General features: G+C 33.6%; 1 protein-coding gene across 2 annotated transcripts; it reads left to right on the forward strand.

The window, feature by feature from the left end:
• Positions 1-4,988: 4,988 nt before the first annotated feature.
• On the forward strand, positions 4,989-13,515 carry LOC129322816 (uncharacterized). Of its 2 annotated transcripts, XM_054969223.1 has the most exons (6): positions 4,989-5,007; positions 5,161-5,415; positions 7,350-7,549; positions 11,636-11,737; positions 12,796-12,847; positions 13,303-13,515. In XM_054969223.1, the coding sequence occupies exons 2-6, from the start codon at positions 5,325-5,327 to the stop codon at positions 13,419-13,421; spliced, it is 564 nt and encodes a 187-aa protein (XP_054825198.1). In that variant the 5' UTR covers positions 4,989-5,007; positions 5,161-5,324; the 3' UTR covers positions 13,422-13,515. The 2 variants fall into 2 exon arrangements, with proteins under 2 accessions (XP_054825198.1, XP_054825197.1); XM_054969222.1 differs by lacking the exon at positions 4,989-5,007 and having other exon boundaries at positions 5,052-5,415.
• Positions 13,516-13,944: the final 429 nt, after the last annotated feature.

Genomic DNA, 13,944 nt, shown 5'->3' on the forward strand with positions numbered 1-13,944 from the left:
CCAAAATCCTTGCACCTTTTAGTTCTGGTACCCTAAATCAAAAAATATTTTATAGGGAGTAAGAATAACATCATGCCTATGTTAAATTACATCTTACCCTATACAAAAAATAAATAAAGGAACACTCACAATAAGTTCCATTTTGTTTAACTATTATACATTAAATAGCAAGCCATATTAACCTATAAATGTTGTGGATTGAACAACGGATGACAGGTAATTTCCCCTAAAAAACAAGTAAATGTCAAGAAAGAGATTGAACAACAATAATTTCAATGAAAAAATATTAATTTCATTAGGTTTGATCTCTCTTTATATTAAGTACAATAAAAAAGATAAACAAAGATCATAAGGCACCCCACATCAAAAAATAGACTATGAGGGGTAAGAATGATATCATACCCATGTTAAACTACATCTTACTCTATACAAAAAATAAATAAGGGGTATAACTGTAAGTTTACTTTAAAATACAATTAAATTTTCATTCAATCTTCTAAGAGAATTCCTTGATCAGCATTTTCTTGTAGTTCACTTGAGTTATGTGACGCAAGCAAGAGCTTCTTGACTCAAACTTATTTTTTTCTCCTCTTTAGACAAAACCTTATGCTTCTATGTGTCTAAAACATTATGCTTGAAATAAAAATTATTAGCCATCACAAGTAGGCCATTCAAGCATTAATTGATCACTACATTATGAGGTGACATTTAGAAAACCTTCTCTTCAAGGTAGAAGAATCAAATATTTAAAAAAGAATAAAAATGAAGTTGGTCTCAGTTACATAGTTTCAGGGATTCTTTCAAACTACTGAAGGTAAAAAAAATTCAAAAACTTGTGCAGGAGTGATGAGATGAACTAAAATATTTTTCATGATCACATTTTATAAATTGTAGCATGTGTGAACAGCAATCATTCTTCATTTAGAACAAGAAAGCAAGCAACACAATGAAATTTTTTCAAGCCTATTATAGTACCTGAAAATGGTTTTGGAAACTCAATATTAGATGGAAATTTTCAATAGATTTTTAGCAATGCATACATTCTCAAAGAAAAATGAAATTTTGACACCACCAACAATGCTTGAACAAGAAGGGTTAATGAAGAAATCCACTTACAATGAAGTCATGTTTTAAAGACAAGCTTTCTCAGTTTAAGGCTTAAAATCATAATTCATATCACATCTAAATTGAAAATTTGTTTGAATTCATAAATGAACAAAAAAGGAATGCAATAATTAAGGTGAATATTATATACATGACAAAACAATCAAAAAAACCCATTTGCTAGTATTTGCTAGTATTATATCTTCAAGTTTAATGCTGATGATGTAAAGTCCCTTAATTCATCCGAACTTTACTATTTTAAATAGACAATCACAATACAATAACAATACAATATCATAGTAATAGCCCTCAATTTATTGTTAAAATGCGGGATCCTGATTTCATCAAAAGTAAGTTCACATAAGAGGACTAATAGAAGTGTAAACATAAATCTCAAGACTCAATAAGGCACAACCACTTTTTGAGAAACATGCCATGCATCATGACTCATACCACCATGCACCACGACTTGTGGTACAGAGCAACATGCCCTATTTCTCTCTGTACAATGCTCCGCGGCATGGCACACAAAGCACCACAGTACATATGATAGTAAATTTTGCTATCATATGATAGTTCAAAAGGCAAACTTTTATCATTCACCAATTTCACATCCAACATCCGATTAGAGTGATTCAAAAGCCTACATAAAGCTTGCAACATATTCTATCTAATAAGATAAGTTTGGATACAATCCAACAGTTAGATCTAAAATTAGATACATGGGTGTAAAAAGCTACTTTTTCTTTCTAAAACTTGCACCCTAAGTGTTCAATTCTCATTCCTTATCCTATTAGACCATTTTAGACCTTGAACCAAGTTTAAAAGGACCATATATGCCCAATTAACATTACAAACACATATATCACATCATATACTTATTTTGACCTCTCAATGCCTCATTACACACTTGTAGGCTTATATAAGGCATAATACATTTAACCATATACACATATATACTTATTCCCCTTTAATCATCCAACTTCCTCATATGAGGCTAAGTCTTACTATATGGTCAAGAATCACAAATATACTCAACTCTTATAAATAGGGCTTAGCCTTACCATTTTTGTCAAGTTCACACACACATATACACACATAATTTCACAAGAAGTTATCTAATAAGATACACTTGCTTGATTGGAATTTAAGCCTACCCATGTACCCACTACTGTGGTACCCTCAGTGAGATGTAGAATCATATACACAAGCAAGTTTTCAACCACAATTCATATACATGTTCACATATTCATATTCACTTACACTTATGCATCCTAGTTGGTAACTCGGATCTCTAATAACAAATTTATGCATTCATTATATAACTAGGTAGTCATACCACTACCACTAGAGGCTACTCTTTTCTTGCCTCCTTTCCTGGCTTTCTTGTGTTCTCTTCACTTGTGTACAAAGGTAATTGGGATGTATGTCATACTCTATTACTCTTAAACACAAGTGAAGAGAGTAGGAGAAGGTTACGAAAGGAAGCAAGGAAAGAATAGCCTTGATTAATAGTGATATGACTATCATTAAATGAAATGAATGTATAGATGTGTTTTTAGAGTTTGAGTTGCCAACTAGGATGCATGAATTTATGTGAATATGAGGAAGTGAGTTGTGTTGTGAAACTTGCTTTTATATAGTATATGATGTTGCATTGTGTCGAAGGTATCTTAGTGGAGGATATGTGGGTAGGCTTAAATACGAAACAAGCAAGTATATGTTGTGTTGTAACTTGTTCCACTTGTGTATATATATGTTGATTGTAATTTGAATGTGAATTGTGTTGTTATGTGAACTTGACATAAATGATAAGAACTTGACACAAATGGTTAGGCAAAGCCTCATTTGGAAGAGTTGAGTAAATTTGTGATTTCTTATCATATGGTGAGATGGAGCCCCACATGTAAGAGTCGGAGGGTTAAAAGTGAAACAATTCTAGTTGTATATGTGATTATGTGTTGTACATGTGTTTTTCTCATATAAGACTACAATTGTGTAATGTGACTTTGAGAGGCTAGAATGGGTTATTGAGCATTTAGGGTGTAATTTTTTGAAAGAAAAAGTGACTTTTTATACCCGAGTGTCCAATTTTAGATCAAACCATCAAATCGAGTCCAAACTTATTTCATTGGCTAGTGTACATCGTAAACTTTGACTTCATATAATGCTTACTTTATAATCATTAGCCTATAAGCTATCCAAATGACCATAACACCCTCCTAACTCATTTATTCACCAAATTCTTCATTTCTAACCTAATCCTTCAAGCTAATTTGAGCCTAAACTCTTAAGACTCAACCATTTAATGCCAGACAAGTTGCAAAACCTTAGTTTCACATTCAAAAGCCCTTTTTAAATCTTTCTTTTAAATTTTAATTCCTTAAAACTTCTGTTTCAATTTCTCTACTGACTAAACTTAGAGAAAATGGGGTAGAAATGTAGTGTAGCACTATACGATACTTACTTGATAAGTCATTGGCCAAAACAAACTCACGAGCTCTTAAAAATTGATGCCTTAGTAGATCCAAGCTTTCTTGCCTCTTACACACGATTTCCTCAACCTCCTCTTCTGATTTTATGAGCTGACCATGTCAACTTTAAATGAATTCCGTGCAATGTGCTACAGCGCATGTAGCACTTGCCATGGCACATGACACAGTGAGGTTAATTTCACTTATGCTCGCGCGTTATATCCCGAATTGCCATTCTATCATCTATTCATATAACCATACTAACCAATCAGCACAACATATTAACTCAACATCCAAAACCATAATCAATTCACTAGTTACTAATATACTCTTGATTAACAACTAGTTCCTTGGATTGAAATTCAAGATGTTATAGGTGAAGAAGCATTAAAGGCTCAGAGAAGTTTTTTTAGAAAGTTTAGCAACACAAACTTTAAAAGTTGAACATACAAGCATAATTGCCATTATAGCAGTAGCTTCCATAACCCATGATAGAGGATTCCACATAAAACACAATTACTTCAAAAATTTGCTCTCCTGAAAGAATATTTACCAAAAAAACTAGCACTTTTTATTTTTTATTTAGCTTTGATTGAAAAACAGTGCTAGGAGAAGGGAAAGCTATGGGATAGGACAAGTTTTGAACCTTTTTCTCTTTAAGTTTGTTATGCTCGAAAATGATGAGTCTCTCTTCAGCTTTGCTTTCAAGGGAAGGAGATGATTAAAAACCAAATGAAGAGGAAACAGAAGCAACAAAACTAAAAGAAGACGAAGAGGAGAACGAAATTGGTGCTGAGTGTGGTAGGAACCACTTGGTAGTGAGGAAGTGAAAAAACATTCGACCTCTGTCACAGCCAACTTGTCGAAGCTTAGCTAGTGATTTTATTGTGGAGGTTGAGACCATCTCAACTTGTGAGATAAGGCAGCATTGTCGATCAAAGAGTTGTTGGCAATGATATTGGCAATGTGATGATGACCTGAATAAAAGGGCACAACCAGAGTAAGATACAGACACGATGAAGAGTGGGTGAGGCACATGGGGTATTTTAGTAAAATGAGGAAGTAGTTAAATAAATAAAATAACAACCTTAGTCTTTTAATAACATTTGATTCTTAAGGTTAATTTTTATTTCAACTAAATCATTTTCACCAATTTTTTCAAATAAAAAAAGGAGGAATAATATTCAGTAATATCTCGGGTTGGAATAAACAGCACTAACGATTTTGATAGGTGCTAGTTATAGGTTTCTTTCCTTTTGTTTTTTGTTTTTAAATATTGGGTTAAGTTGTTCCCATTTTACTATTTTAGCATGCAATTGTTTTGAGAATTGGTCTGATAATGCATGTATAGTTTCTAATTTTTATCTTCACGCTGGAAACAAATTTGGGACTTTATGATGCATTTGGGAGAACATTATAAGGAACACAAGTAAGAAACTATATCACTGAAAATTAAATTTGAGAACTTATGAGGATATAAATTACAAGTCTTCTCACTGTCTTGTCGGTTAGGTTTTCCAAACATTCGTGCGGATTTAAATTTGATTTTTAATAATCCCAACAATCTGAATTTTACATGCAGGCGGGTGTTTGATAGAATAGCTCAATAGGTTTGCCTTCTTGGTGGGGTTGATGTAATAAGAATTTGGGTGCTTAACGCGCCCGTGAGTTTTTTCCGGCCTTCGTCTCCCTTATTGCTATTTCTTTTTGCCACAACCGTCTTGCGATTTGATTGTTTGGATTGAAATGGAGGGTCCTCCTTCCAACGATCTTTGTTCGGTGTGCCACGGAGACTACAACAATCCTTGCCAAGCCAATTGCTCACACTGGTTTTGCGGTAATTTTCATTCGCTTCTTCTCACTTGTTGGTTGCTGAGATAATATATATATGTGTGTGTGTGTGTGTGTGTGTGTGTGTGTGTATTTTATAGCTATTGAGTATCTTATCTGTTCTTGCCTTTTCCTTCAGTTTTTGTATGATTGGTTAATTTCGAGAAATTTCACTTGCAAGGATATATAGAAAGCTGAATGGGTTTTGATTATATCACACCCCTAAAACATCATGGCACCCGATGGTGCAGAAATCATGAAATTTCTGAACAGCTTTCAGGTTCTTTAGAGTTCCATGCTTTTTCATAATGAGATTTTCTTTTTTAGGAATATTGTCCTATGCGTGTGGCAATTGGAGCAAGCCTGAACTGCCGAGTTGGTTTTAAGCAAGTCATCTGTAATTTAATATGGGGGCAACATTCTTATCTGTGCTTTCAAAAGGAGAAATACAGCTCAGCTTAAGGAATATGTCATTATATTTCAAATGGAGAAACTGTTGTCAGTACTCAGTATGAATTTAAGATATAGGATACGCTAGTTAAGTTTCCGCATCTCCAGTTTTTGGTTATTGTATTTTTGCAGGAAATTCTTGGGGAACTTTATATTTTTGGTCTATTAGTTATTATTTTCAAGTGAAAATAATTTCTCCCAAACTGTATTCGTCCTATATTTTTATAACGAAGATGGAAACATTCTCATAGAATCATTTTCTGTTAATATTCTTTCCATTGATGTCATGTGCATACGATCTCATTTTTGTCTATTTCTTCATTATTCTCTTCCCTTTTACCTTTTATTTTTTATTTGCGACCTTTAAATTGTAATCTATTTTTAAACATTGGGAAAGCATAATCAAATTTTTTTAGTCAAATTGTAGAGTATGCTTTCCGATAAGGGTTGAGTTTGGAAACTTTTGGCTTGAAATAAGTTAAAAAGGAAAGGAAAGAAAGAAAAGCTTCCTGATGATGATTCTATATAACATGTCATAATGATTAGAAAGCAGAGATTAGAAATATGTAGTTGCCTTTTGAAATTGTGTCGTTTTGATAAGTTGGTGTGTTTTAATCATGTGCTGTCTCGTGAATATCTTTTTCTGGCATGCGTCTTCTGCTTCTTGGTGTCATTTATGTTTTATGTCTTGTTTGTGTGTGGGTTGCTGAATCAGCTTAGGAGGTTAGGATCATACAGTAGTGCAGGAACTATTTTGTAATCAACCCCAAATGTAATCATGAGTTTGTCAATCTTATCTATATTAGGTGTATTATGCATGTTCTGTTAGCAGGATTTTAAGTAATCAGAAATCGGATTTCGATCTTTTGGCCTTCATATACCAATGTAAAATGGTGCTGATGGTAACACCTGCATTAAAACAGAGGTGGAGGGCATGATGGTGGGATCAGGAATGTATATACACGTTCTCAAGAAATCAGAAATGGACTTCATATTACTAATGTCCTCATGATTGTGGGTTTTTCAATTGTTTTCTTGTCTTTATTCTCCCTAGCATTTCATGTTACTACCAGTAGCACTTTTCTTTCATTGGTGAGATAATGATCATTGCAATTTCATACTGTGCTGGTTTCAGCACAGACAAATTTAGCCATAGGTGAGATTGGCATGATTCATTTAAGGAAACAAAAAGGGCGAAGATCTTCATGAAACAGTTTCTTACTAAAATTAGCTGAGGATGGATTGCCCTAAACTATAATACAGTGGGATTAAATTTTGGATTTCAATTTTTTATATTTAAAATGGCTTCTAGTTTGCTCTCCCATGAAAATTTTATAGGCCAAAAACTTATGATTTTGTACTGATAGTTCATAATTCATGAGGCTTAGTTACATTACCCTTCCTTCATGGTTTAATATGCTTCTTGTACCCAAAAAATTGCTTCTAAAATAGTGAAGTCAATAAGGTTTCTTCCATTCATCCTCTCTTCAGGAAGTTGTATTATGCAAGTGTGGCGCCATGGATCAACTGTCAGGCCATGTAAATGCCCCCTATGTCGTCGTCAAATTACTTTGCTGGTTCCAACAGAGGACTTGTTGAGGCAGCGATATGACCCTGAAGTTGCTGAGGTTCTACAAAATATTGAGGCATACAATCGTTTGTTTGGTGGTCAGGCAACTGGTCTTGTTCAGGTACTCATGCATCGACAATGTTCTTTTGCTCTATCTTTTCTTTCAACTTCCTTCCATTTCAATTTCTTTAGCACTAATATTGATTCATTAAATTAACCAAGGAGAATAAGAAATTATTCTTCATTTTTTTTTTGCTACATCATATTTTCTATATGACGTAATATAGTTTATGAGAGAAATATTGCTATTTTTCATGTCTTCCCAGCACATCAGTTTCCATTATTGTAGTATTCAATTCATACTGTTACTAACACATTATTTGTGTGCCTTTTAATGACATATTTGTGATTGGAATAAAAATGTTATTGAAATCACTCGATGTCTTTTCCTTAATGGATGATGAAACTCTGCAACTCAAGTATTATTTATGCCCAAAAGTTGCAAAATTCCTCTGTTTCAATATAAGAATTCAGAGAATAAATTGAATAAATTCCAGAAGTTACATCGCAAGGCATGAAAATCACATAAAATTTGAAAGATATATCACAAGGATAAATCATCGTAACTTTTCAAGTTGCTAGACGCTCCTCAAACAGTCACCATGTCTGTATTCCCCTCTTGCCTGCCTAAGCCTACATTACCTCTGCCAAAGTCAAAATGCTTGTTTGTGGTATTCTCAATTCATTCATTCCACTCATGGGCCTGGGCCTGGCTTTGGGCTACCAATCCCTTCCTCTTCCATTGATAACTCCTTGGAGTCTCATTTGCATTAGACTCTGTGCTTCGGCACCTCCTCTGGTGGTTTGGTCTCACTAGGCCCAAGTACATAAGTGGGTTCCATGTGGACTTCAAGCACAACAAGGATTCTAGGGAAACTTAGGAATAAAAATGAGAGCAAAAGTTTTTATTGTTAAGCTGAATGACTTGTCCTTCTGAAATCCGAGAGCTAAAGCCAAACAAATGTTGTAGGGATTTCCCATTTGGCAATGCCTCATTGATATTGTTATCAATTCCCTGGCTTGACTGGCTATCAGAGATAGCTCATACCATCTGAGGCTCTTCCCGCAATAAATTTGTTTGCTTCTGTTTCAATTGGAACACAAAACTCAGATTTACAGCTCCAAATAGTAAACCAGATGATCAGAATATGTTGGACCAGGGACCTAGCAATGTTTATGGTGGAAAGAATTCTAGGTAGCCAGAAAGTGTCCCCAAGAAGAATTAACTCTCACATGCTACATGAGATGAGGATGGAGGGGAGGGCCTTCCAGAACAAACAAACGTGGTTATTATTATGTATGTGAGCTGGGAGCTTAGTAGAGTAGAGGGGCGTAGAAAGAATTCAGTCTGCATTAGGGGGATTTGCTTGCTTGCATTTTACTTGCATCTTTTCTTGACGTATTCCATTTCTTCTGCAATTTTACTATTTTCTTCTGGGAGGATTTGCTTGTCTTACCAAATGCCAGAGAATATAAATGAAGTGTGGTTCTGAAAAATATTATTCTCCATCCAAGGGCCCAAAACTAAATAGGATATTCAGCATCATCATGGAAGTTTCCCATCCATTTTACTTTGCTAAAATATCGTAGCCTATATCTTAGCGTTTGCCTATTAATATAATACACCTTCTACTATATACTCCAGATTGTCAAAAGAATGATGGGATAAGTGGCTGTGTTTGCTCAAATTATTGAACCATGTATGACTAATATCCGGTGGTATCCTATTTATCATCTGAGACCGGTACTGGTTCTATCTAGTACTTTCTGTAGACTAGACAGAAGCATAAACAGTTGTAGTTTTGTATATCCCAACATTCTTCCCAAGCCTGACTTCTATAAAGGCCACATCCATAGAACAAACAATGAAGATTTTTGAAGTACAAAAGTAATTGTTTGAATTTTGAAAATTGGGCATGTATAACGTACAATTGTTCAAGGGAATAAGCATGGGCTGGGCTGCATCTGATCGGCATGTCAGAACATAATTTCATCAATGTTCTTGGATGTGTATAAAACATGAACTAGACTTTAAGACCTGTTCAATAAAACCAGGCCTTTGATCATGAATATGGTACTAGTTTTAAATTCCTTTGGATTATGGAACTTTGTATTTAGAGTTAGTTTAAGATTCTTGGCTTTATTAGTTGTTTAAGATACTTGCTCATCTTCTACTAAATATTTTCCTTTATTCATTTAAGAAGTTAGATTTTGATCTCATATTTTAGTAGTGATTTTTCTTCCTTCTCCCTCTCTCTCTCTCTCTCTCTACTTATTTTTTCTTCCTTCATTCTCTCTATTTATGATCCTATCAGTAAATTTATTTCTTCTTACATTCTTCTATGATGTCTTTTGGTGGAAATTTATTTTTCCCCCAAGATGCATCCTAGTTACTAATTTGGCCTCTCTTAAGAAAACTTTTCATAATTCCTTGCTTGTACATTTGTTCCTCTCAAGAAACTGTTCCTGGTATTTCTTGTTTCCCCCACTTCTATTTGATGAAATCATGAAAGAGACATCAATTCTTGGAGTTTTGCAATTCCCAGTGTGCAATGATGGTAATGGCCTAAAGAATCTAACCACCCCTCCCCCAAAAAGAAAAAACAAAAAATAAAAAACAAAATACAAAATATTCATCTTCATTCAATCTAGCTGAAAAACATTGACAACTTTATCTTGCAAGAAAGATAATCTAAATCTTCATATTTTTTAATACTTTCATTTTGTCTTGGCTGCGTTTATGCTTCTGTTGGATCTCCATAAACTGGTCCAAAGCTTCTTCTCACAGTTTCTGCATACATCCTATGGAATCCTACTGCTACTGCCTTCTTGATTTCTGTCATACATTTTAAGCCATTTGAATCTTTCTACATCTGAATGCAAATTAACAGTGGTTTTGTTCATCTCTTCTGTTGTTTTTTAAGTTAGCCATTTCTTAGAATCATTGGCTGCACAAATTGTTCGATTAAGAGGGGTAGAGGAAGGCCTAAGAGAATAATCTTGGAAGTTGTTGAACGCGATCTCTTAATTAATAATATTCCTAAAAGTTTGATAAATGATAGAGCACAATGGCATCTTGCAATCCATGTAGCCGACCCCATCTAGTGAGATAAAGGCTTGTTGTTGTTGTCGTTGTCGTTATTGGCTGCACAAATTATTATTCCTCGTTAGGGTTAAATAGAAACCTTAGGCAACTGACCTGCCTAGCATGGCCATAAAATTAGGAAGAATTTTTTCTAAAAAATAAAATCTAATCTAAACAGAAAATAAGAAACTAAGTAGCTGTTTGGGATCCCATTTAGTTGGCTCAAACTATAGTTTGTAGGCCTAAAAGCTTGTTAGGTAGGGGTTAAAAAAATATGTTCGGATAAGAGTAATTGGCAAATGAGCTTTTCTTTCCTTACTATAGGTAGGTCAAAAGCTAGATTTTGAAGCTTTTATATTAGTTGCATTGCGAATGTAACCATTGGCAACATTTAATGTATTTTAAAATTACTGAACAACTCATTTATCCATCCATATAATTTTGAAATTTGACATTTTTATGATTTGTGATTTATATATATATTTTTCTTTTTTAAATAGATCTAATTTAGCTTTTCAGTAGTTTAAAATATTTTTTAGAATAATATGTCAACTCTTATTTTTATAATTATAATTCTAATGTTTTTTCTTAAGTTTATCAATTTGCATACTTATAATTTATATATATATATATGTGGTTGTGAGACATAAAATTCATGTCATTTTCAGTCATTGTACCTGCATTTTAATTATATCATTCAAACAAATTTTAATTTGTCAAATTGACTCTTTTATAGAAAAGTATCCAAACATAAATCACATTATAATATCTAACTTGTACTCTAATTTCAATTTACAAACTGTAGTTTTGCAAATATTAATCCAAACAAGTTCTACATTACTGCTTAATAAATTAATAATAAAGAAAAAACAAGTTTTTTAATTGCCAAAATTGAAGCGCTTGTATGGTTTGTTACATCATATTACAGTGTTTACAGCTGCTAGGCAGTATGAGATTCTGGTATTCACTTTTCAAAGTTTGATCTGATTTTTTTGCATCTTGCATTGTTATATAACTTATTTTATTTTTTTAATTATGTAATGAGTTGACATCTTTTGACAGAGAATGCAAGATCTTCCTTTTCTCTTGCGAAGGCTGCTGCGAGAGCTGATGGATCCTCACAGAACACTTCCCCTTGTCATTAAGGCTCGTGTCTACATTGCAGTTAAGTACAGCTTCGCAACGTTGAATAATTTTAGTATATTGAATTTCACTGAAAGTCTTGCACAAGTTGAATGACTTTAGTATGTTAAATTTCACTAGTCTTGCGCAAAAAGAGCTTTATGCATCTCTTTGTTTTTCATTTTACTCGTCATGTTTGTATCTTTTGACCCTCATGATTTTTATCAGCTTGTTGGAAGGGAGTACTCCTGGTTACTGAATCATTTATGTAATGCTTTATTTTTTTTTTTTATGAAAAAAAAATCTCATAATGAAATAATGGTATGAACTTGTAAGAATGTAGTATTTCTCTTTACAGTATTCCTCATGTGAGACTAATATAGCAGGACTTTTTTTGTTAATCCTAAATCGGTATTTAGCACTGCAACTGAAATAGACACGTAGCAGAATTAGGCTAGAAATTTGGGTTGGTGACTTATGCTGCTGATTTGAAATAGCGTTGGCAGTTAAAAGTAGCAACATTGCCCCCAAAAGAGAGGGGGGGGGGGACAATGTTGTGGGAGATAATTTTGTTCTTAATTTATTGGAGAAACTTGTAATGCGTTAAAACTTATTAACTGTAACTTTTGGAATTTGTTAAGAAGATTTGCAGCATGTTATATATGCAATCCTGTAATGAGAAAATTAACACTCACAATTCAAATGCCTTTGAATGGTCAAGGTTTGATCCTCTGATCTCATAATAAATTTTCCTCTCTAGAATTCTCTAAGTCCCTCTATATCGGTCCAGATGCCTTGGTAAGAAGCAAAAATATAAAACTATGCGGGCTATGAGGGATTGTGGCCCAGGATGGCATGCGTGGCAAATAATAGGAAGGATATGGATGTAAAAGCTCTAGGGAACATAGTATAGATTTGATTTTATTGTCATATAGAGAACACAGAATAGTTTCTGATCGTGGAACTGCATACCATTGCGAGACGTAAGGTTTGATTGCTGATCTACCATCCATTGATAATTTCCTATTCTGCTTCTGATGCGAAATCAAGTTGCTTTAGTGGATTATCTTGTGCAAATCGTCATTGTGCCTTTTGTACAGATGATATCAAGTGCTGCCTACATTGTAAGCCCTGTTGACATTATTCCAGAAGGTATATATGCTCATTGTATATTGGGTTAATGCGAGGGAAAAAAAATATTCAGAAATTTTTTTCTCAAGGAACTTTTGGTATCCTTATCCTTAAATCAATAATGATATAAATACTTAGAAATTTTTTCTCTAGAAACTTCTGATATCTTTAAATCAATAATGGTATATGAGTATCCATTAATTTTATAAGAGGCCAACTTTCCCCGATTCATTAAAATGGCCTGACAGTCAAACATTTGTTGTCCTTAGAACTTAAGAATCAACATTAGGCCATTTTAATAGATTGAGAAAAGTTGGTCTCTTTTTTAAATTAATCAGTATCCATGCACCATTATGGAGAAAGGATACCAGAAAAAGTTATTGGTTATTTTTACACCTTAATCCTTGTATTTGATTTGTTGAACTTGAATGATCATTCCAGTAAATAACTATTGCTTCTTCTCTTCATTCCTGCAGCGATACTGGGAATATTTGGTTTGTTGGATGATGTCCTTATTGCGCTCATCTGCTTCCTTTATGTTGCTTCTGTTTATAGATCAGTACTCTATTTCCGTCATGGGGGCTCCCGGGCCTGAACCGGTATAATTTGCACTGCAAGGTCCTTGACAATATGTGCTTGTTTACATTGTTTTATACGTAATTTGTTATACATTTGCTTTTTCTTTCTTTGTTCGCCCCCTATTTTTGTTCTGGCCAACCAAGTAGTTTCATAATTGTATCCTGTCTAATGACAATTAACACGTAATGAAAGTGAACGAAGAACTTGATTAACATCCGGGATCAATGGAAAGTTGAAATCTTATAATACTCTTCCCAGTTTTAAACATGAGAGATGATGTAGATAACTATTTTGTGGTTTTTTTTTTATACGTTAATTTATATACTTAATCTCATAAAAAATATCAATATTTCGAGTATTGCCCTTTAATGCGATAAATGACTACAGTGTCAACTCGAGATTAAAAACAATCCAATCACACCATGAGATTAAATTCTAAATTCAAGTCACCAATAAATGAGGGAAGGGTAGGATTAGAAAAAATAAATGTAACTACATGTAATTTTATATTTTGGATCAAGTAGAATGTTTAGATATTG

This window comes from Prosopis cineraria, unplaced genomic scaffold (genome assembly GCF_029017545.1).
Source record: "Prosopis cineraria cultivar Desert tree isolate PC_DT_omini unplaced genomic scaffold, ASM2901754v1 PC10, whole genome shotgun sequence".
In the NCBI taxonomy this organism is placed as follows: domain Eukaryota; kingdom Viridiplantae; phylum Streptophyta; class Magnoliopsida; order Fabales; family Fabaceae; genus Prosopis; species Prosopis cineraria.